Here is a 22979-nt window from a genome sequence, read left to right as displayed (position 1 = left end):
GAGCAGAGCCTGGATCCATCTTCTTACAGAATTATAGGATACACATTGATGAGGTCCTGTCTTGGAACTCCCCTTTAGATATCGATACACATTGATGAGGCACCTCCCCTTAATGAGGTCCCTCTTTCAATATTTATACACATTGATAAGGTCCCCTCTTTAGATATTGATTCACATCAATGAGGTCCCGTTTTGGCACCTCCCTTTTGATGTTTATACACATTGATAAGGTCCCCTCTTGGAAGCCCCCTTTAGATATTGATACACATTGATGAGGTCTCTATTTAGATATTTACACACATTGACAAGGTTCCCCTTTAAATATTTATACACATGGATGACGCCCCCCTTTTGATATTTATATACATTGACGACATCCCCTCTGGACACCCACTTTAGATATTTACACCCAGTGACGAGGTCCCCCTTCAGACATTTACACCCATTGTTGAGGTCCCCCTTTAGATATCGATACACATTGATGAGGTCTCCTTTTAGACATTCACACACATTGATGAGGTCTCTATTTATACATTTACACCCATTGTTGAGGTCCCCCTTTAGACATTTACACACACCGACGAGGTCTCTATTAGACGCCCACACACCTTGACGAGGTCCCCCTTCAGACATTCACACACACACACTTATGAGGTCTCTATTAGACATTTATACACATCGATGAGGTCTCTATTAATATTTACACACCCCGCCGAGTTCCCCTCTCATCCCGTCCCTGTCAGACGCTCTCTCCCCTCATCCCGTCCCTGTCAGACGCTCTCTCCCCTCATCCCGTCCCTGTCACTCGCTCTCTCCCGTGTCCCCGTCCCTGTCAGAGGCTCCCTCCCCTCATCCCGTCCCTCACCCTGTTCCTGTCACTCGCTCTCTTTCCGCTCTCTCCCGTGTCCCCGTCCCCGTCAGAGGCTCTCTCCCCTCACCCTCTCCCTCTCCGCTCTCTCCCCTGTCCCTGTCCCTGTCAGAGGCTCCCTCCCGGCTCCCTCCCCTCATCCCGTCCCTCACGCCGTCCCTGTTACTCGCTCTCTCCCCGCTCCCTCCGTCCCTGTCAGAGGGTCTCTCCCCGCTCTCTCCCCTCACGCTGTCCCTGTCAGACTCTCCCCGCTCTCTCCCCTCACGCTGTCCCTGTCAGACTCTCCCCGCTCTCTCCCCTCACGCTGTCCCTGTCAGACTCTCCCTGCTCTCTCCCCTCACGCCGTCCCTGTCAGACTCTCCCCGCTCTCTCCCCCGTCCCCGTCCCTCGCTCCTCCCCGCTCTCCCCGCTGCCCCACACTCTCTCTCCGCTCTCCCGCTCTCCCCGCTCTCCCCGCTCTCCCCGCTCTCCCCGCTCTCCCCGCTCTCCCCGCTCTCCCCGCTCTCCCCGCTCTCCCCGCTCTCCCCGCTCTCCCCGCCCCGTGTGGCCGCAGCCCGGGCCGCCCCTCCCCGGAAGCGCCGCGCGGCCCCAGTGACCGCAGGTAAACAGCCAAGATGGCGGCGGCGCAGGGCGCGGGCCCGGCGGGGCCCGGCGGCGGCGGGACGGGCCTCACGGACCTGCCGGGCGAGCTGCTGGAGCTCATCCTCTGCTGCGACGTGCTGGGCGCCGCCGACATCGGCCGCGTGTCCTGCACCTGCCGCCGGCTGCGCGAGGCGTGCCAGCCCCGCGGGAAGGTGTGGCGGGAGCGCTTCCGCCTCAGGTGCGCACCGCGGGCACGGCCCGGCCCGCCCGGGGCTGCGCCGGGCAGGGCAGGGCAGAGGGGGGGACCCGCCGGGGCCTCGGGGGAGCCGCGGGTGGTGCCCGCGGCCTCCCGGGCCTGGGAAGGCCGGCGGTGATCGGGGCGGGGGGGTGGAAGTGCAGCCCCGGCTCCCCATGCCCGTGTCGCTTCCCGGCTCCGGCGGGTGCGCGGGGAGCCCCTCGCGGGCCGGACGAGCCCCGCGGCGTTCGGGGTGAAATCGTGGAGCGCTTTGGGTGGGAAGGGGCCGTAAAGATCATCCAGTTCCATCCCCCTCTGCCGTGGGCAGGGACACTTTCCGCTAGGCCAGGCTGCTCCAAGTTTATCCCACCTGGAATGCTTCCAGGGATGAGGCAGCCACAGCTGTCCTTCCGCACTTCTAAAAGGGCTTTACAAGGCTGCCTCCCCTCCGAAGTCCCACGGGGTGGGACCGGGCTGTGCCTGCTGCTTGCAGGAGGTCTGTCCTGGCAGCTAGAGATCGGTCCTGCAGCCCCTTCCACCCCCGGGATCCTGCACTCCCCAGATCCAGCCGGGGTCTGCCAGTGACACAGATCAGATCCACGTGCTCTGGAGTTGTGGCTTGGCCTCCCTGACCCCGACAGCACCTTCCAGAACATCTTCCAACACCTGCCCCGTCACGGGACTAATCCTTTACAGCAGAAAGGTGTTTATTTGTGGTGCTTTGAGAGGAACTGTTTCCACGGGTACCAAAATCCTTGGGGTGGACTTTTGCTGCTGCCGAGTTTCGTCTCGCCCAGGGGCACTCACAGGGTGCCTGGTGGGGGCAAAGCTGTGTTGTAATCCCTGAAGCTGTTCACATTTTGGCTGGGAATGAAGCAGGGGGATGACATTGCTGACGCTGTGCTGCTTTCAGCAATCCTGGAGGCACCACCACTCATCGCTGTGGCCTCCAGCCTCTCTAGGATAGAACTTTCTCATCTGTTACCTGCTTTTTTTGGTCTGTTCTGGCACGGGAAAAGTAGGCAAATTGCTTTCTCTAATTGCCACTTGGCTTCTGAAACGTAGCATGGCCCAAATGAGAGGATTATTCTCTTTTCACGGGTGAAAAAGGCCTATTGAACAATTACAGCTTCCCCAGCTCACCAGACCGTGGCTTGGGATTGACTTTCACCGATTCAGTGGCTGTGTTTTCTGGGAGTTTAGCACTGGTTGGGATCCAGCAGCTGGAATGGGATGTGGTGGGTGATTAGCACACTCTGCTCTCCTCCTCTCTCCTTGGTAATGGGACTTTTGGCAGGAGGTTGCACGTTGACCTTGTTGTCCTGGCCGGATTCCAGCGCGAGCAGTTGCACTTCATCTTCCTAAAATTCCCAATATCATTTCAACCCAAGAAATTACCCTTTCTCATCCCAAAATAAAGGATTGTGATGGTTATTGTGGGGTGGCTGCGTTTCAGCAGTAAAGGAGAGGCCAGGGATTTGGGTTGTTATATAATTTGAGGTTATTTGACTTTATTTTTTAAAGGCAATTGCAGGACAGTTTAATTATTAACTGGCAGTGAAATATCTTCCATGTGTGGTCAAACCCACCTGTGCATTTTGGTCACTGGTAGTAATTTTTATACAGGAGTAGTGATTTAAATATTTGGCCTTCTCTCTATTTATCCAAGTAAATATATATGTAATCTGGAAAGAACCTCAGGTAATTTAGTGATAGTGATTTAAACAGCTCTATTTATTTAAATAAATAAATAAATAAATAAAGATAGATAGCTAGAACCTGAAAAAAAAATCGAGGCAGTCCCTGTGACTGAAGGAAAATGTTTTATATAAACCAGTAATAATTAACAGAATTTCGAAACATGAAATAAAAGTCCCAGTGAATTGCAAGAGACCTTTCTCTCAGCTTTATTTCCAAAATATTTTCGTCTGTGCTGATTCTTCCTCGTATTTCTCGCACAAGTGGTCTTGGAGTCTTCACAGCAGCCTTGGGAATTGCTGTGCTGGCCCATATTTTATGGCACACCCACTTTGTTAGAAAAGGTGCTGCTGACAGCCCCCAAAACACGACCTGAAGTTAGATTTTGAGCTGAACCTTGAAATTCTTAATAAAGTGTCTTAGTTTTTGGACTTTTAGGCTCAGTAAAGCGGGTTGGGGAGGTTTTTTTACAAGAAAGCTGCGAGGGTTTTTTTAAAAATAATTATTTATTGTGCCAAAAATGAACTGGAAAAGCATCCTGCTCTCAGGGTTTGACTGCAGGGTTCTGTTTTCCTCCAGTAGATGTTGCCACCAGCAAGGGCAGTGGAGGGAGCTCTGTTTTGTGCAGCCTTTTAATTAGACCCCGAGGTGGTAGCAGGAACACAGGACAGTGTTTGGTGCCAAGTTGGCTGACATGGGATACTTCTTTGTGCTGAACTCTTTTAATTATCCAGCTAAAGCATTTAGGATATTTAGATGCTGAAACCCTGGCGTGTGAGCCTCTGAAGGCTTTCTCTTGGCAGGCTTTGGGAAATCTGACTTTTAAATAACCACGAAGCTGCAATGGTGGGTTTGTGCTTCCATGTTTGGGTCGGGTTTACACAATTACCTTTAAAGCTGGGCGGTGCCTCAGCTCCTCGGTGCTTACAATAAAGCAGCATTTGACACCTCTGGGGGCTCTCAGGGCTGTGAAATCCTAATGCTCCTGTTCCTTTGTGTCTCCTGGGGTAGGTGGCCGTCCCTGCTGAAGTACTACAGCCACACGGACGGGGTGAGCTGGCTGGAGGAGTACAAGGCACGGCACAACGCGGGGCTGGAGGCCCAGAGAATTGTGGCTTCCTTCTCCAAAAGGTTCTTCTCAGAACACGTGAGTCCTCCGTGTGTCTGTGCAACAGCCTGGCCACTTGTTTAGTAGAATCATTATTAGAATTGTTAATGGAATCGTTAAGGTTGGAAAAGCCCTCTAAGATCATCAGGTCTGACCGCTAATCCAGCACTGCCATGTCCACCACTGAACCACGTCCCCAGGTGCCACATCTGCAGATTTTGTGAACACTTCCAAGGACAGTGATTGTTCCAGTGCTTGGCAACCCTCTCAGTGAGGAAATTTTCCCTAATACCCAACCTAAACCTCCCCTGGTGCAGCTTGAGGCTGTTTCCTCAAGAGCGGCTGAGCTTTCGTGTCAGGAGGTTGTGTTCTTAAAAAGTTCTTAAGCCATTCAAAAGGTATTTATTTCTCAGGTGGTTTTGCCTTTTAAAAATTATTGTTGTTATTATTATTATTAGGAAAAGGGGCACTGACCAGGCTCCCCAGGGCAGTGGGCACAGCCCCAAGGCTGCCAGAGCTCCAGGAGGGTTTGGACAAAGCTCTCAGGGACAGAGTGGGATTTTTGGGATGTCTATGCAGGGCCAAGAGTTGGACTGGATGATCCTTGTGGATCCCTTCCAGCTCAGGATTATTCAAAGATTGCACTTCCTTGATTTTAATCCATACTTTTTCTCAGTTTATCTTGTCTCTCTCTTCACATCATCTCAACTGTGCAGTCAGTTTGTGTGCAAATGCTAATCCACAGCCAACAGGGGAGAGAGGTCAAAATCCAAAGGTCCAACACACATTTTCTGATTGCATTTTGAGCTTTAAAAACTCTCTGCTCACGTCTGTGTGTTCAGACCCAGCTCTGGGACCTTCTGAAGGCCGGGGTGGTTTGTTGACACACAGCACAGCCCCTGAATTCCTCACTGCAGACCTTGAGCAGGGCTGTGTTCTGGGAGCTGTCACAAGGCATTTGGAAGCAGGGGCAAGGCACAACAGGGGCACTGAATTGGAAGGGGTGTTATTGAGGTTCTTCACCCAGCCACGACACCGAGATGCTTTTGTGTTCAGTGGGAAAAAGGTGGAAATGTGGTGTCTTGGGGAGACTGACTCGCACGTGGAGCAGCAGGTGTTTCATTGTCTGTTTGCTTAGTTGGTGGCTGTGGATTTTGGGCAAGTTGTACAGTTGGGTCAGCCTGAAATTCTGTGAAATAAGCATAAATGCTGCCTGGAAATGTGGCTGAATTTAAAAGTTCACACCAGAGCCACTAAAGAGCCACCCCTCTGTATCTCCTGTGCAAAAATATTATGGTCCAGTAGAAAATTCCCGTCAGATACAGGAGACCTGTGCTGGAATTCTCTCCCCTGACTTTCAGCAAGGGTTGGCAGGTAGTGTCTCTCCTGGAGAAGGTAGCTGTGGGGCCAGTGGGGTATTTGGTGTCTCTTGGCTGTTCTCTCCCACTGTAGGTGCAGCAGACACACATCTGTCCATGGAGAATTGTCAGAGCATTAACTGGGAAAGGCAGCTCCTGGATTGCTGTTCTTTTAATCACGTATGCAAAGACTTCTGAGAGACCATTAAGCAATACCCAAAGGCCTGATAATGAGAATCATCTCCTGTGGGGCAAGAAACTGCAGCTTGATTCCCTGCCTAGAACTGAGAGGAAGAGACTTTCAGCCCATGTCTTAAACCGAGAAGCGAATTTTTTTATAGTTCAACCAGAAACTTTAAAAATAATTCTGAATTCTGGAAGAAAATAGCTGCTCTTAATATAGATGCATAAGTGGTTGATTCAAAAAATAAAGGCTCCTGCCTCTTCATTCCTTCCCCCAGGATTAATCTTAGGCACTGAGGTTCAACCAACCACAGGCAAAAGTTGATTCCACCTTAAAATTACTGCATGAGATGAGATGTGCTTGTGCTGGTCCCTAACCCGCCCAAGGAGCCCCAAATGCTGTAGAATTTGGCTCAAATTGCTGTAGGATGTTACCAGGGGTCTCAGTGGATCCTTGTAATAAATCCATGGAGTACAGACTGTGAGTATTTGGTGAGCTGGACATTTTTAAGATCTTGCATGGATTTGAAAAAAACAGGCCAAAATTGGGATTGAGACTTTTTTCTGCAGTTCTGTCCTGCTGGGAGGAATCTGTTGTGCTCTGCTTAACCCCCTGTGTGGTCCCACAGGTCCCCTGTGATGGATTCAGTGACATTGAGACTCTGGGGTGCCCCAGTCACTTCTTTGAGGATGAGCTGATGTGCATCCTGAACATGGAAGGAAGGTAAGAGAGAGAGAGAGAGGGCTGAGAAATGCCAGGGATTTGCCCTCTTTCACCAGTTAAAGGAGAGCAGTGCTGTGGGGAAAGCCTGACCTCAGCTCCTGTCCTTGTGCCCCTCAGTAAACAACACCCCCAGGCCCACCAAGGCTGGCACATATTCCTGTGGGTTTAACTGCAGAACAAATTGAATATTTCCAGAAGGAACCACGTGAACTGTCCCACGAAAAGGAGTCCCCTGGCTTGGTGGTGCTTATTTCCTTGCCAATTCATGCCATCTCTTGGGACCCCCTTCTCTGCAGCAACTTCCCATCCTCATGTTCCTTTGTTTTATTTAAGCCTGGATCAGTTTGCTGAACTGCTTTGCAGGATCATTCCCTCCAGAGGGAAGCAGGAATACTTGAGGATTGCCACCTTGGAGCCATGTAGCATGAAATTACAGCTTTTTGTTTTCTTTTCCTCTTGCTGCTTTTCTTAGCTGTAGTAGGTCGGTACAATTTTTTATTCCCAAATAAGAGTTTAATTCAGAGTTTAAATCTGAGTTTAATTCAGCCACTGCAGATGTTACAGTCCTGTAAATTATTCAGACAAATGAAGTGGCAAGTGGGTAAATAAAACTTCTGGTTTGCATCTGCCTGGGTTTTCTCATCACCACGGTGAACACTGGGCAGGATGAATAAGTCACTGCTTTCCTTGGAGGTTTTTCTGCTGGTTTTGGTGTGATCAAAAGCAATGATAGGTTGCTCTTAATGGGGTCTAAAAGCCTTAATTAGAGGGACTGTCAGTGGAGCTTGAAAAAACCTCACTGGAATGGCAATCAGCTCATTTTTGCCTTTTCACAGCCATTTTATTACCTTTGCCATTTGAACTGGGACTGAGCATCCCTCACTTGACGACTGGCTGAAAAGCTTCTGAGCCCTTTTTGCTGGCCAAATGCCTCCCCATAAAGCAGAATTGCTGCTAATTACCCCCTGATTAAGCCGTACTCATTGCCATTCAGCAGCATTAGGCTAAATCATTGCCCTGGAAGACATCCCAATAAAGCAGTTGTCCCTATTGAGGATCCCAGTTTATGGGAAGAGGATAAAACCTGATGGGGTTGGATTGTCCTGTCCAGGAGGATGGAGAAGCCTGACTGGACCTGCAGTCTGGAGGACAGGAAGTGTAAGCAGGGAAAGAGGGTTTTTTTTTTCTGAAGAAGGAACCTGGGCTTGTTTTAAACACATGGCAAGGGAAGGAGGAGAATTTTCCCTTTGGGTGTTTTTGAGGCCAGGGCTTGTTTAGGTGCCCGTGGTGTGAACACCTCTGGGTTTGTCCTGTTGCAGGTGACCTCCTCAAACCTTCCCTGGGCAGTAACCAGCTCTCCAGTGCTGCTTCTCTGCCTCCACCTGTTAATTTAGAAAGTGATGGGCCTTTACTTTAAAAAGCTTTAGAATTGTGTCATCTACACACCAACTGTTGATCCGTTCCTGCCTTTTCAGAGCAACAGAGTTGGTTTTCCTCGGGGGAATTGTGTGTTTTTCCTCAATACTGTTGGACTCACATTCATATCCCTCATCAATTCATTTTTAATGCTGAGAGGGTGCTTTCAGATTGACTCTGGAGGGATCCACTCAGACAGAGGGGAATGTTTTATGAATAAAATATAGGATTTTGATCAGATATTCCTGAGCTACTTTAATTAGGATATGTGTTGTTTCCCATGATAATGCACCTACTCAAAGTTATATATTGGTGGTAGGATGAAAATCAGGGATGGTGGGAACAATGTTTTGAAAGTGTCTTACCTTGTGGGGGGTTTTGATGATAAATTTCCTCTTAACCTTTCCCTTTCTGGCTGACTTTTCAGCGACAGCATTGTCAAACTCGTTAAACAAAGCAATAATCTAAATTATAAACTCCTGTTCACCGGAGAAGTTCAATCAAATGTTCACCCTTAAAATACCTGTTCAGGGCAATGCCGCTTCTTGTATTTAAATGTGCAGGAAAGGCCTCACCTGGAAGTATTATGCCAAGAAAATTCTCTATTTCCTGCGGCAACAGAACATATTAAAAAACCTGAAGGAGTATCTGCAGCGCCCGACTGAGCGACAGTCCTTCCTGGAGGGTAAGTCTTGGGCAGAAGTCCCGTGGTTTGCACCTCCTGACAGCTTTCCCATCGTTGTTTTGCTTGGAAGGAACCTTCCTTGCTTAATATTTCAGCTGGCCTCGGGACTGTCCCTCAAGAACTGGGCTCTGGAAACCGTGCAGGGTAGGGATGGGGAGTGGCTGGAAGTCCAGGCACAGGGTGGGACAGTAACCTGTGCACCTGATAAGAAGAAAGAAAAGGTTTTTCTTCTATTCCTGTCTTCACTCTGGTGGATTATTCTCCTTCCCAAGCTTCCTGGGGAGAAGACAGTCTTCTGAATGCATCCAAAGCTGCCAGTGGCTGTAGAAGAGTCCCTTACTCTTGGTGTACACTCCAAAATGGCCTATGAAAGAGCCTCTAACACCACAGGTGGTTCTTGTTGGTGGCAGTAGACTTTGGCTTTCCCTTCTTGTCCTTCTCCACAGTGGCTTTTTTTTGACAGCTATTTATGTGACTTAATCATGTGGGTCACAAATAGGTGCACAAATAGTCTGCCATGAAGGGCACGTTATTAGAGCCATATTAGAGCACAGAAAGTCTTGTGAAGTTCCACCTGGCCAGCACAGGGAACACTTGAAGGGGACTAAAAGAAGCCATGGCTTGGGGCCCTGCTGAATTCCTGGAATTCCTTGCCATGGATGTGCTAACAGAGCGATGTAGGAAGCTGGGAGAGGTGTGGTCCATGCAGAATTCCTGCAGGTATCTGCAGTTGATTCCAAAGATTGGGCAATGTGAGGCTTTGGAAAGAGCATGATGACAAGGAGAAGATCCTGTGACAGGGACAGGTTTGACAGAAGAGGTTTGGGCAGGGGGAAAATGAAAGTTTGTTCTGTTCCAGTCGGGTTTTGGATAAGAAGATGGAGGGCAGGTATGGAAGGGAAAGATGAATGTAGCAGAAGAGAACAAGAATGATAGCTGTGGAAGATGCTGCAGAAAGAAATCAGAGCTGAAGCACAAGTGAAGTTGGGATTGTTTCAGGCTCTGAATAAAAAGCAGTGTGAGTTGGGAAGGTGCCAGGGGATGCAGTGTGACCGCAGAGCTGGCTGGTTAAGCCTGGCCTAGCAGCATACCTGCTCAGTGTACAAATCCACTGCTTTCCCCTTCAGGGTGGTGGAGGGGGGAATACTGAATTTACCTGGTTGTTTATCGTGTCAGCTTGTTCCTTGCATTTTCTGTGATAAAATCCAACATTTGGCTGCACGTTACAGACCGACAGCTCTGGTGCTCTGCTGCAGTCCCTCGCTGCATGCCTGGAATGCAGAGCAGGCAAAACTAAGCAAAGAAAAAAACCCCTGAAGTCCTGTTTCTTATGTAGTTTGTCTCTTGCAGGTGCTGTTTTAATTGATCAATACTGTAACCCCCTGTCAGACATCTGCTTAAAAAGCGTCCAGGCGCAGGTGGACGACATTGCGGACAAGGTGCGCAAAGTCCTGCGGACCAAAAACCCCCGGCACCCCAGCTTGGCTTCCAAGGCAGGTACTGTACGGAAAATAAAGCTTTCCTGCAGCTCTGGGTGCAGGCAGACAAGGGGAAACAACTGTTGAGTTGTGGCAGCTTGAGGAGTTGTTGTTCTTTATCCCCTGGCAAACACATTCTGACGTTTGCTTAAACCATCGCTCGGGAGAGAGCTGTTTGTTCAGCCCCAGAGCCCTCCCAGCCCGGGGTTCATCCATCTGATGCTGTCTGAGCAAACAGAACTGGGAGGGGAATTCATTCTTTTTCCCATTTATCCCTGAAGTCTTAATAGTCCTGATATCTGTAGCAGAGCTGTAGGCAGGGAAACAACCTCTTCTCTGCAAGTCCCAGAAAAAAGGTGCATGTTTTGACACCTCCAAAGGTCAGTGTTTTCTCTGACATGGTTGGAAAATTATCTTAAGCTGGAATAGCTGTTATTAAAGTGCATCAGTCTAATACCTAAAACCACTTGATTGAATTTGTGGTGCAGTTAGCAATTGCTTGGTTTTATTCTGGTCTTTGAGTGTGGCAGTGGTGGGAGCCATTATCGCTTCTCAACTTACTTTGGTTTCTTTTTAGGGGTAAGGGTATCACTGTAAATCATTTATAAGATGCAGTTAATAACAGAACCTCTAACAGTGCTTCCTTCTGCAGTAATGACACGTTCTAAACACTAATAATACAGCAATCCTTGATTATGTGGGGCTTTTAGGCAGAAAACAGGCTCCTCAGAAAAAAAGATGTTTTTTATAAACACTCTGTGATGTTTTCCTGGCTTTCAGGGGCAGAGTGAGCCCACGTGAAGCTTTCTGGTGTGAAGATCAGTGCCCAGAGGTGAAGTGCACTTGTTTTCTCAGTCTTTGTTTCCTTGCACGTGTTTTCAGGAGAGGTCTGTGTTCCAGAGGTGGAGCTCCAGCGGCAGGTTCTCGATGCCATGAACTGTGTCCTGTACGAGCAGTTAAAATACAAAGGAAACGAGCTGGATTACTACAACTCCCTGAATTCATACATTCACCAGGTATGTTTCTGGCAAAAAACCACGAGGCTTCAAGGCCTCAGATGTTCTATTTGTGATGGTTTTTTGTCCAAGTGTAGCCAGACAAATAATCCTCTGTGAAGAACAACTTGCTGTAAAATACAATATAATATTTCAAGGCATATTCTCTGGAGTTGTGGTGTTTTCATTAGTGAAATCAAACCTCAGGGGTTTGTGTTTTTTCTCAATACCCCCACGTGTTTTTCTCACCTTTGTCTCCCCCAGGTTTTGATCCGCAGGACAGGAATTCCCATCAGTTTGTCTGTGCTTTATTTAACAATTGCCAGGCAACTGGGAGTCAAACTGGAACCAGTCAACTTCCCCAGCCATTTTCTCCTGAGGTGGTGTCAAGGAAAAGAAGGGTGAGTGGCCTGCTGAATTTTGAAGCCAGAAAGCATTTACAGCTCCAGACCTATATGAAAATGTGTCATTATTTTCCACCTGGAATTATAACCTATACAGAGCAAAAAGATCAGACCTCTAGAAAAGTTTCTCCACAAAAATCAGCTCTGGGAACAGATTTCCTGAAGTAACAGTAACCATGGGGTGTTGTTTCCCTTATGAACATTAGAAAAGGGAGGGAAGGTACCAGGTAATCTCTGTTTAGGGGGGAGCTGAGGAATAAATGACGCTTGTTTTACGAAAGTGCTGAGGGAAGAAGAGAAATGGCTGATCCTGCTTTCCCAGCAGACCCTTCCTCACCATTTGGTTTCCTCGTGGTTTCTCAGGAGCACAGATATTTTTGACTACACCTACATTGATGCCTTCGGGAAGGGGAAGCAGCTGACGGTGAAGGAGTGCGAGTACCTGATCGGGCACCACGTGACAGAGGAGTTCTATGGGGTGGTGACTTCCAAAGAGGTCCTGCAGCGCATGGTGGGCAACCTCCTGAACCTTGGCAAGCGGTGAGTCGAGATCTTCTCACCTCTGAGGGCCCCCAGAGTATCCTGGCATCCTATCCCAAATTGCCCCTCTCACAGTTTGGGAGCGAGCGCTTCAGAAAGGTGTCAGTCACCCCACGAGGTCCTCAAAATTCTGTCTTGTCACAATGCATGGTCTGGTTGCCTTTAATCACCTTTCCACCTGAGTGGAAATAAGAATGTTTAGTAAAATTAATTCCCCTCAAGAAAATAGATCTTTTTTTCCCCCCCCCTTTGTGAAAAGTTCATAGGGACTGTCCACCCTTCCCTTGAGAGCAGGGACCTTTGTTGTGATCTGGTAAGCACAACCCACATGCTCAAAGGAGCAGTTTCAGAGATACTGTTGGTGTGTAGAACATCTGAGTTTTGTTTCCAGATACCCCTGATAATCCCTGTCCCAAGTAGCCACAGACAGAAATCACAGGAGTGAAAGGATTGCTTGAGGTGTTAAGGGAACAAAAGGAGATTTCAGCAGGGAGTGGCTTGGTGAGTGAGTTGTCTGTGCAGGATTGTTTGACAGCAGTGGAGTGGGAGGGCAGAGCCCAGTCAGCTGGGTAGGGATTTTCCTCCTGAGCTGTTGGATGTGCCCAGTCCGTGCTGGAGTCACTGAGGGAACACACCCGTACCCGCAGCATCATTTTTGGGGACTCTCCCTGTCCACTGGAGTACTGGGGGTAGGGGTTGCAGAGCCTTACAACTGGGTTTCTTTTTTGCTGGCAGAGAAAGCACTGACCAGTCTTACCAGCTCTTGAGAGACTCCCTGGATCTGTACCTGGCCATGTATCCGGACAATGTGCAGCATCTAATGCTCCAGGCTAGGTTATACTTCCACCTGGGAATCTGGCCAGAAAAGGTACCTCTCCACGTGGTTGGGTGTTTTTTGGGTAGGTTAAGCACTGTTAACACTGGGCTATTGATTTTTGGGCTGCCTCAGCTTGTGTTACAGTCTGCCACAAGTTGTTGCTGTAATAAATGCAATGGAATGAGTTATAACGTTGCAGAGAATCAATCCCTACCATGCAGAGCAGAGAAGAGAGGATGATTCTTGCCTGCTTGTCCTAGGGGAGACTCATGAGCAGCCTCGAGTCATAATTCATGATTTACTGCCCAAGCCTCACAGCTTATCTTGCAAACAACACTTTTAGCTGTTAAGTTCTGAGATCATCCTGTTTGGTTTGTGCCTGAATTGTGATCAAGCTCCTGCTGGACTCCTGTAAAAGGAGCAGTTACCTTATCAGGAAACTTGAGGAAGTTATCTTTTATAAATATGACCAAAGCTGTTCTCTGGAAACTTGGCCACACAATCTGTGGCTCTAGTGAAAAAGCAGCTTGATATTCCTGTCCTTGGAATTCTTTTTGATTATTATTACCTTTAGTGTAGCAGCTCGAGTCCTGCAGTCTTGTGAGTGTGGGAAAGAAGGTGCTGGGACTTAGGAGTTGTTTGGATCATCCAATTTAGGAGAAGGCACAGGGAAGAAGCCTGTAACTCCAAAAAGTATAATTTCTTTAGTGCTTCAGTGCAGCAAAGAGGTCAAAATTTCCTGTGCTGCTTCAGCGAAGCTCAACTTTTGGGCAGTGCCAGTCCCAAATGTGAGGTGTGGGGAGGGGGCAGGAGTGTTGGCTGGACATCTGAGCAGAAAACAAAGCTTTCTCCACCAAATTATCTGAGGCAGGGCTGCTGGAAAAGCTGCCTGCCTTCCCTTTGAAGAACAGACTGTGCTGAGCTTGGAGTTCCTTTCTTACAGCAGCAGGTTTTAGGGTGACCACGGGAAAAACAGCACAGAGAAATTGTGTGTGGGAAGGACTCACTGATATCAGATGGCAACTGTACATAAATAGAGGGGAGCTCAGTGAAACACTGGAAGATCTTCCTCCCCCTTCCTGGCACTCAGGGATGTGTTTGTGAAGCCCCAATCCTTGGATTTGCTGCCCTCAGGACACACAGTATGATCCCATGGCTGAGTTTTCCATGTAGTTCTCTGCACCACGTTGCCAGATGCAAAGGAAATGGGCAAATTTGGACTTTCCAGGATTGCATCCAGTCCTTCCAGGCAGTTAACCAGAGAGAATGCTCTCTGTCTGACAGGGCAGAAGGTACCAGATTTTATAGGGGACTGCCAGATTTATGGGAAGTGGTAGAAAATCTTAAAAGTCATACAGAATGTTGTCCTAAATATTTTCAAGTAATAGTATATGAAATTCCCTAGAATGTCTGGCAGCTGTGGTTACTGTGCTAGGCTTTCCCCTTCCTGTAGGATTTTTCAGGATTTTCAGCTCCTTCTTAATTCTTCAGAGAATTCAAGTGGCCATGAAACCTGAGCTGCATTTCTTCTCATACCAAATTACTCACTTCTTCTTTTTTTTTGATTGATTTTCCTCACTTCTTGGCTGATGGAACCTGAGATTTCTATTCTTTTGCTGCTGCTGCTCTAAACTTAAGAGGGACCAAACCTTCCAGCACGTGATCAAGGAGACAAACCTTTTGCCAGGTGCTAAAGTGTGTCAGATTTTGGGGCTGTGGCATCACTTGAGGTATTTGATGTTGAGACAGCTCTGTGTCTCTTTTCCCAACGTGTTTAAACAACAGGTTGGGGATTTTTTCCTCGCTTTTAACAAAAAAAGTAAAATTTGCATCGCCTGCCTCTGACAAACTTGGCAGCAGATGCTCTGATGTTGTGCCAGAGGGTGTTGGAAGGCTGGAATTCTGGTTCTACAGGGCTTACTGCTGTTTAAAGCTGGTGTTCTTTCCTCATCCTGAGGCAGGCAGGTTTTCTGTCTTGTTCACTCTTCCAGGAGAAAGCATCACAGGGGTTATTTGCATTTCCTTCAGTGCTGCCCCGTTTTTCCGTGCCAGGCTCCCACAGACACACGGAGGACCTCTTTTAAGTTAAAATATTAGTTCTCAAGTGCAGCAGGAGTCACGTGGAATCGCTTCACAGCAGCAGTTTGGGGGACTAACAGCAGTACCCTCGTAACCTTTCAGAAACCGTGAAAAACCCTCTCATCGGTGCCCTGTGTCACAAAATGCGGGGTGGGGAGCTGCTGTGACTCAGTTTTAAGGAGCTGCTGTGCTCACCAGTGCCCTTCCTTGGAAGCCAGGAGCTGTACAGACAGAAAAGGAGAGCACTGTGTGCAGTTTGTGCAGATTAAGCGTGGAACAAGCAGAGAGCTCAGTGTGGGACGTTCCCGTGGCGGATCTCTAGCCCTGGGCTCTTACACACAGCTGAGCACAGCGCTAGACCTGTATGTATTTATACAAGTGCTGCTGCAGAGGCTGGTTCTGAACGTCCCTTTGTTTTGGTTGCTGAAGGTCCTGGACATCCTGCAGCACATCCAGGCCCTGGACCCGTCGCAGCACGGGGCCGTGGGGTACCTGGTGCAGCACACCCTGGAGCACATCGAGCGGCGCAAGGAGGAGGTGGGGCCCGAGGTGAAGCAGCGCTCGGACGAGAAGCACAAGGAGGTCTGCTTCTCCATAGGGCTCATCATGAAACACAGGAGGTGAGCTCTGCACCCCCCCCGGAGCAGGAGGGTTGGCCGTGGCAGCAGCTGGAGCTGCGATGGGAAATGCCAGGCACGGGCGGCTGTGCCGTGGAGCGTGGAGAGAAATGGGAGCAGCCCAGAGAGCGAGTGTTGGCATTGCTGCTGGACTGCAGAGAGCTTTGGGAGGGGACTTGTCTGAGTCATCGGGTATCACACAGGTAAAATTTCCAGAGCTCTCCAAGAAACGTCACCATCGGTTAACGAGGGACTGTGGAGCAGAACCAACGTTTAGAAGAGATTCTTCTATATCCTGCGGGGGTCAATAAGCTGTCACGATCCCAGGGCAGGCAGAACACTGGAATCCTTTATTGGGTTCACAACTTCATATTTAGAGAGTTCAGGGTTTACATATTCAACGGGGGGTTCTACATGTTTGTGGTATTAAAATTGGGGGGTTTCACAAGGACAAGGTAAGGGAAAAAAAACAGGTTAACATTTTTGGGGTCTTAGGAATTACCTCATGGGGAAAACCCACTTTAACTTGGGCGGTGATTTTACAGGGGGGACAGGTAAGAGGAAAGCAGAGATAAAACACAATGGGTCTTCTGCATAGATTGATCAAATCAGGGTATGGTCTCTCTGGCTTGGGCAGGGCATGTGATAACATCACGCAAGGAGTCTCTTCCATTGTGCTGGAGGAGGCAGGAAGAATCCACAGTGATGAAGTTACTAAAAGGGGTTTTTCCCCAGCTTCTGTGACTCAAGGTTTTCTGTTTAAACCTAGCAGTTTCTTTTCTCACATCTAAAATTTGGAATCCACTGATATTCTGAGAGCGTGTGGATCTTTCCCTGTGCTGTTATTCCCTCCTCCCTGCACTACACAGGGGCTTTGTGTTGCTGTCTGTGCTGCTCTGCCACAGTGACATGCCAGCATGGCCACTCCTCTGACTCAACAAGACATGTGGAGCATATTTGAAGGGCATCAGCAGTGACAGTTATTATACCTCTCGATTAATCCCATAAATATTCCGTAAATAATCATGCCTTTGTTTCTGGGAGCTCAGGGTTGGGATTAGCACATCTGTGTGATGGCACAGAATTGCACAGTGCAGTAGGGTGGTTCATTCCCTCCCTATTTCTTGTTTCTTATTCTGCTTGCTGACTCCCAGTCTCTTTGCTATCTTCTTTTCTTGCTCACATTTGGTTTTCCTTTGTCCTCAGCTGTTTATTCCTCTCTGTTTCTCCAGTCACTCCCAGTCATTTCCCTCCACCTCAAAATAACACACACCATCTTCCTGAATTGTTTTTTTTCTTCCTTCTCCTCCCCGTGCCAGCTCACAGGAGGTTCCTATCCCGTTTGTGCTACATTAGTCTGGAAGGAAAAGAGCTGGCTCCGGGGTTTTCACGGTGTTTGGTGTGCAATTCCTGTCCTTAGGTACGGCTATAACTGCGTCATCTACGGCTGGGATCCCGCCTGCATGATGGGACACGAGTGGATCCGGAATATGAACGTCCACAGCCTCCCCCACGGCCCCCACCAGCCCTTCTACAACGTCCTGGTGGAGGATGGCTCGTGCAGATACGCTGCCCAAGGTGAGCAGGAGCCTCCTTGGGCTGTGTTTGTGAGTGCACTGGGAGAAAGGGGTGCTTAAGTGAGTGACTCTTTCATGTGAAACATAAACTGTTAGCAAATGTTAGCCAGGTCCAAGGAAGTGATTCTTCCCCTGGACTCAGCGCTGGTGAGGCCACCCCTGGAGTGCTGTGTCCAGTTCTGGGCCCTCAGCTCAGGAAGGACATGGAGGGGCTGGAGCAGGTCCAGGGAAGAGCAACAAGGCTGGGGAAGGGACTGGAGCACAAGTGCTGTGAGGAGAGGCTGAGGGAGCTGGGGGGGCTCAGCCTGGAGAAGAGGAGGCTCAGGGGAGACCTCCTCACTCTCTGCAACTCCCTGACAGGAGGGGGGAGCCGGGGGGGGTTGGGCTCTTTTCCCGGGCAACTCTCAGCAAGACAAGAGGGCTGGGTCTTCAGCTGTGCCAGGGGAGGTTTAGGTTGGATATTAGAAAGAATTTCTTTCCAGAGAGGGTGCTCAGCCATTGGAATGGGCTGCCCAGGGAAGTGGGGGATTCTCCATCCCTGGAGGTGTTTAAGGACAGACTGGATGTGGCATCAGTGCCATGGGCTGGGAACCACGGCGGGGTTGGATCAAGGGTTGGACTTGCTGATCTCAGAGGCCCCTTCCAACCCAGCTGATTCTAGGATTCTAATCCTGAATCTTGTTTGCTCTCCATGAAATCAGCACTGCAAGAATGGGCATTAAGGCCCACGCTGGTGTAATTTCCTCTTGCCCAAGAAGTGTCTTTAAGCGACCTTAAAACACTTGTTCATGACAAATGTGGTTGGTTTTATGGTGTGAACCCTATGGTTGCTGCTTTGAAAGAAGTAATTCAGCTTTTGCTGAAGGCTGAAGGTCTACCAGCAGCTCTTTCTTGTGGAAATAACAGCTGTGCCTTGGACAGGACCTGGAAATAGGATCTAGTGAGGGAGCACACAGGCTTTGCTTGCAGGACCTGGTTCTGAGCAGCTGTCATCGAGACAGCACGTGCCAGGATCCCAGAGAACACAGGTAGCCTGGCTTTTAGTGCCACCTTAACAAGAACAAAAGTTAACGTCTCTTTACAAGTGCAAAGAGGTGTGGAAATACATCACATGTTCTTTATGCAACATAACCGTAAGAGGAAGTTGTGATGGTCAGAATTTGGGGTTAGGACACGGGAAGAGATGTCAGGCTGAGGTTGGGAAGAAAATTAAAACAGAAAAAATGCATCTGTGATTCTGTATCTTGCCAAAAGAGTGTTTTGTTTGCCTCGTGTTTGTGTTCTCCCTGTGATAGGGAGGCAGGGCAGCTGCACAGACAGAGTGTGTTTTGCTAAGAGAAGAGGTGGAAGCTGCTGGAAATGCTGGGATATAGTCAGCCCTTTCCTTAGGTGCTCCCTAGATATTCTGTCCCCACGAGCAAGAGGTGCTTTTACAGGAAGGAACACCTGTACCTTTGTAGATTTAAAGTGCAAGTGTCTCCCACTGTCCTAGAGTTGCTTAATATTCAGTGGTCCAAAAAAAGGCAAAAAATGGGAGCATTGCAGCTCAGCCTGATGGTCCATATTAGGCAGGGCTTGGCCCCTCAGAGAGTCTTAAAACCCAGAAATTCTTGTGTGCTGTGGGTTGATATTAAAATATGCATCTTGGTGGAGACTAATCAGGTAATTGTCCACAGTGCTGCTGGGGCTGAGTCACTGCTTAGCTTTTGTCTCATGGTTTATAAACAGGCACAGTTCTGGCTGGTCCCAGGGTGTGTTTCAGCCAAGCATCCAAGTGTTCTGATATTCCTTGGGAGAACTGTCGGGTTTGTCCCTGCTTGCTGCCTGGCTGTTGATATCCCCTCTGCAATGTGTCCTGAGATCACCTGGGAAGGATGATTTCATAACCCCCTGACCTGACTTTGGGGAGGGAATGCGAGTTTTTTACTGAAGGAATGTTAAACAAATCTGCATGTGGAGTTTAGTCTGACCAGCTCAGGAGTAACACCGAGCTTGTTACAGGTAAATGTAGCTCAGTTTGAGGCCTTCCTGTCAATGTGATTCCAACACCTGTGTCATGCAGCGAGTTTGGTGCCTGTGTTTTGTATCCCTGGCTCAGAACTGCTTGTCAGCACATTTGGGAGGCTCCCACCTTGTGCTGAGCTCGCTTGTCTCAGCCTCTCCCCCCCTGCCAGCTCCTGCTTCTCCCTGTGCACAGCTCCCTGCTCAGCCCTGCTGCTGCAGAGCCCTCGGCCTGGGAATTCTTTTCCGCAGTGGTGCAGTATCCAGAGAGGTCCTTTGCAAGCCTGTAGGACTGGACTGCACCACTGCTGAGGGATAGAAAGCCCTTGTGCTTCTGCAGCAGCTTCAAAGAGCCTGCATGGATTAATAGGAATTCTCTGGGCTCTCTGTAGTGAACGGAATTTCAGAGACGGATTATTCCAGAATGACATTCTGTGCATCACGTCTTGTTCCTGCCCTGGCCAAAGTCAGGCTTTCAGACTTGGCAGCTTTTTTTTTTTTTTATTTCTAGATAATAGTTCCTGTATTATCTGGCACTGTGCTGGAAAAAAATGACATCATTTGGGGACTGCTGCAGGGCACCTGTGTGGGATTTACTGCCAGTCCTCCTGCTCTGTGCTGACCCTGCAGAGCAACCCTGGGCTGGGGTCACCTATGGGTTTTAGTGTTGGTTTAGCTCTTGTGCCTAATCAGGTTATCTTGTAGTACAAAGGAGGAAATGGGCTGCTCTGGGAAAGAATCAACCTGCCTTTCTTAGGAACTTGGGTTTAACTTGGGGAAGTTTGGGTTTAGAGCAGTTGATTTTGCTGTGAGATGCCCAAAACCCAGGCTGGGCACTTGGCATGGCGGAAACACAGGCTGAGCAAGGAAGCACTTGGCTCCTCTGCCAGGACAACCTTGTGCAGGTGGGCTCAGCTTGGAGCATTTGAGGAGGGTCTCTCCCCAAACTGATCCTCCATGGGCCATGAGGGATCAGAGCTCAGTGCAGCAGCTGCTCCCTGCACTTACCAGAGTGGGAGCAGCATCCTGCTGCTCCAGCCCAGTGTCAGGCATAAAACAGTTCTCATGCCACTGGTAAGTGGGGTCACTTAGGAGGTGAGGCTCTGTGCCCCCTCAGACTGCCATATTCCATGCACGTTTTCCTGGATTAGGGTTTTTTTTTAATTCAAAGCACTGAGATTTGGTGTTTCTAGAGCCAGAAACAGGCCCAGGGTTTCTTGCCTTGCACTAGCACCATTTCCTGTGGTGATAACTGATCCTTTCCTTTCCTGGCAGAGAACCTGGAATACAACTCCGAGCCTCGGGAGATCCCTCACCCCGACATCGGCCGCTATTTTTCTGAGTTCACCGGCCTTCACTACCTGGCAAACACCGAGCTGGAAATCCGGTACCCGGAGGATTTGGAGCTCACACGAGCCACGGTTCAGAAGATCTACAGCTCAGGCAAGGAGTGAGTGCAGAAGGCAGCGTGAGGACAGAAGCAGCTGGAGTGTAGCTTTACCCTCTTGGCAAAACTTGCGTGGAAAGCAAGTTCGGTGACAATCCCTTGGCTTGATAATGCATTGAAAACTGCACTGAACTTTGAAACTGGTGCTACAGCATCTTCCCCTTGCCTGCCTGCCCCTTCTGGCCCGAGAGGCACAGGGACATGTTGGCAGTTGAGGCCAAGCAGAAGGATCTTGCAGGGACAGCCATGCCAAGGAAGCGCGTGGTCCTTCGGAAGGATCTGCACAAACTGCTCGTCCTGTGGTTGTCTTGCCTTAGGAGGTCGACACAGTGAGATCCCTGGTGTGGAACGTGGAAGAACCCCCTCTTCCAGAGAAGGAAGTTGCTTGTCCTTGCAGAACTGTGGGGTTTTTGTTTGGTTGTCTGTTTGCTTTGGTTTTTAATGTATATCCCAGGCAGGTGATAGTTTTTAAAGTCTCTTACGTTTCCCTGTCGTCCTCTCCGGTCTGAGTTTTTGGTCAGGTTTTGCTTCACCTCTGTAGTCTGATTGTTCATAGAGCTTCTGTTCCAATCCTGAATATCCTTCTGGGCCTGGCAATATCCTTTTGGGCCTGGGAAAGAGCCCCAGCAACAAAACCAGCAGCAATGAGGCTTCTGGGGGTGGCAGGCACTGGGTCCAGCGGCCACCTTGCTGAGGACACGGACTCTCCTAAAGCAGAAGAGGAGCTTCTCGTCCTTTTCCACGCCTGCTGAACACACCCAACCCATGTTTCGTGATCTGTTCATCATGTGTGTCCAAGGCAGGACCTGTGGCACGGCCTGAGTATTCCCAGGACACTTTGGAACCTCGTGGCACTTTCCTGGGAGCCTTGGGGCCGGTGCCACAATGACTTCGATGTACAGGGAGCTGCCACTCGCTGCCACCTCCAATCTGTAGGTATTTATGCAATACATTGGAATTATGACTGGAAACTGGCCAGCCCTGGAGTCAGCCAACCTGTGTATGGAAACAAGATGTTGATTCCTGCAGCTTGAGGCCTTCTTCCTTTTTGCCAAAAGAGACTGGATTCTGGGGGAGCACAGACTTTGCTGCCTGCAAGGGAAGAGCTTTAGCAGCTCGAGGCACATGAATTTTAACATGACTTAAAGGCCCAGATAGAACCACAGCAGAAAAGGTTTTCCTCTGGGTCCAGGGGTGCAGAGTGACAGTATTTGTGCATATCTTTGTGGTTTCTGAAGCAATGTGTGTAGAGTAGCTGCAGCTCCTGTCACTGTCCAGTTGCAACACAGTAGTTCTCTCAGAGCTGAGAATTAGGTCCCTGTAGAATTAGGTGGATGCTCTCAGGCTCTTGTAGCACTTCAGGTGAAATCACAGAGCCCTGCCCTAAAGCAATGCTTGAACTGCATGTCATCCTCCTGCAGTCCTGGTCATCCTCCTGCAGTCCTGATTATCCTGCAGTCCTGGTCATCCTCCTGCAGTCCTGGTCATCCTGCAGTCCTGGTCATCCTGCAGTCCTGGTCATCCTCCTGCAGTCCTGGTCATCCTCCTGCAGTCCTGGTCATCCTCCTGCAGTCCTGGTCATCCTCCTGCAGTCCTGGTCATCCTGCAGTCCTGGTCATCCTCCTGGCAGTCCTGGTCATCCTCCTGCAGTCCTGGTCATCCTCCTGCAGTTCTGGTCATCCTCCTGCAGTCCTGGTCATCCTCCTGCAGTCCTGGTCATCCTCCTGCAGTCCTGATTATCCTGCAGTCCTGGTCATCCTCCTGCAGTCCTGGTCATCCTGCAGTCCTGGTCATCCTCCTGGCAGTCCTGGTCATCCTCCTGCAGTCCTGGTCATCCTCCTGCAGTCCTGGTCATCCTCCTGGCAGTCCTGGTCATCCTCCTGCAGTCCTGGTCATCCTCCTGCAGTCCAGCTCCTGCAGTCCTGGTCAAGTCCTGGTCATCCCCCTGCAGTCCTGGTCATCCCCCTGCAGTCCTGGTCATCCCCCTGCAGTCCTGGTCATCCCCCTGCAGTCCTGGTCATCCTCCTGCAGTCCTGGTCATCCCCCTGCAGTCCTGGTCATCCTCCTGCAGTCCTGGTCATCCCCCTGCAGTCCTGGTCATCCCCCTGCAGTCCTGGTCATCGTCCTGCAGTCCTGGTCATCGTCCTGCAGTCCTGGTCATCCTCCT

At 49.5% G+C, this 22979-nt stretch overlaps 1 protein-coding gene across 1 annotated transcript; it reads left to right on the top strand.

Moving 5' to 3' along the window:
- The first annotated feature begins 1467 nt into the window (after window positions 1–1467).
- On the top strand, window positions 1468–21305 carry FBXO21 (F-box protein 21). Its single transcript, XM_027747975.2, has 12 exons — window positions 1468–1688; window positions 4395–4530; window positions 6662–6756; window positions 8736–8857; window positions 10208–10354; window positions 11218–11351; window positions 11595–11731; window positions 12098–12274; window positions 13010–13142; window positions 15600–15790; window positions 17208–17365; window positions 20641–21305. Exons 1-12 carry the CDS (start codon window positions 1483–1485, stop codon window positions 20817–20819), a joined length of 1815 nt encoding a protein of 604 aa, XP_027603776.1. The 5' UTR covers window positions 1468–1482; the 3' UTR covers window positions 20820–21305.
- The last annotated feature ends 1674 nt before the right edge of the window (window positions 21306–22979 follow it).

Source organism: Pipra filicauda, unplaced genomic scaffold (assembly GCF_003945595.2).
Source record: "Pipra filicauda isolate LSUMZ 115617 unplaced genomic scaffold, ASM394559v2 scaffold656_size334665_pilon, whole genome shotgun sequence".
Lineage (NCBI taxonomy): Eukaryota > Metazoa > Chordata > Aves > Passeriformes > Pipridae > Pipra > Pipra filicauda.
The sequence above is the reverse complement of the archived record's forward strand: the minus strand, read 5'-3'. Positions and strand labels throughout refer to the sequence as shown.

Coding starts and splice junctions, on each gene's coding strand:
- FBXO21 (XM_027747975.2), top strand. CDS start 1,483: ATGGCGGCGGCGCAGGGCGCGGGCCCGGCGGGGCCCGGCGGCGGCGGG. Junction 8,858..10,207: donor GCGACAGTCCTTCCTGGAGG/GTAAGTCTTGGG, acceptor TGTCTCTTGCAG/GTGCTGTTTTAATTGATCAA. Junction 17,366..20,640: donor GTGCAGATACGCTGCCCAAG/GTGAGCAGGAGC, acceptor CTTTCCTGGCAG/AGAACCTGGAATACAACTCC.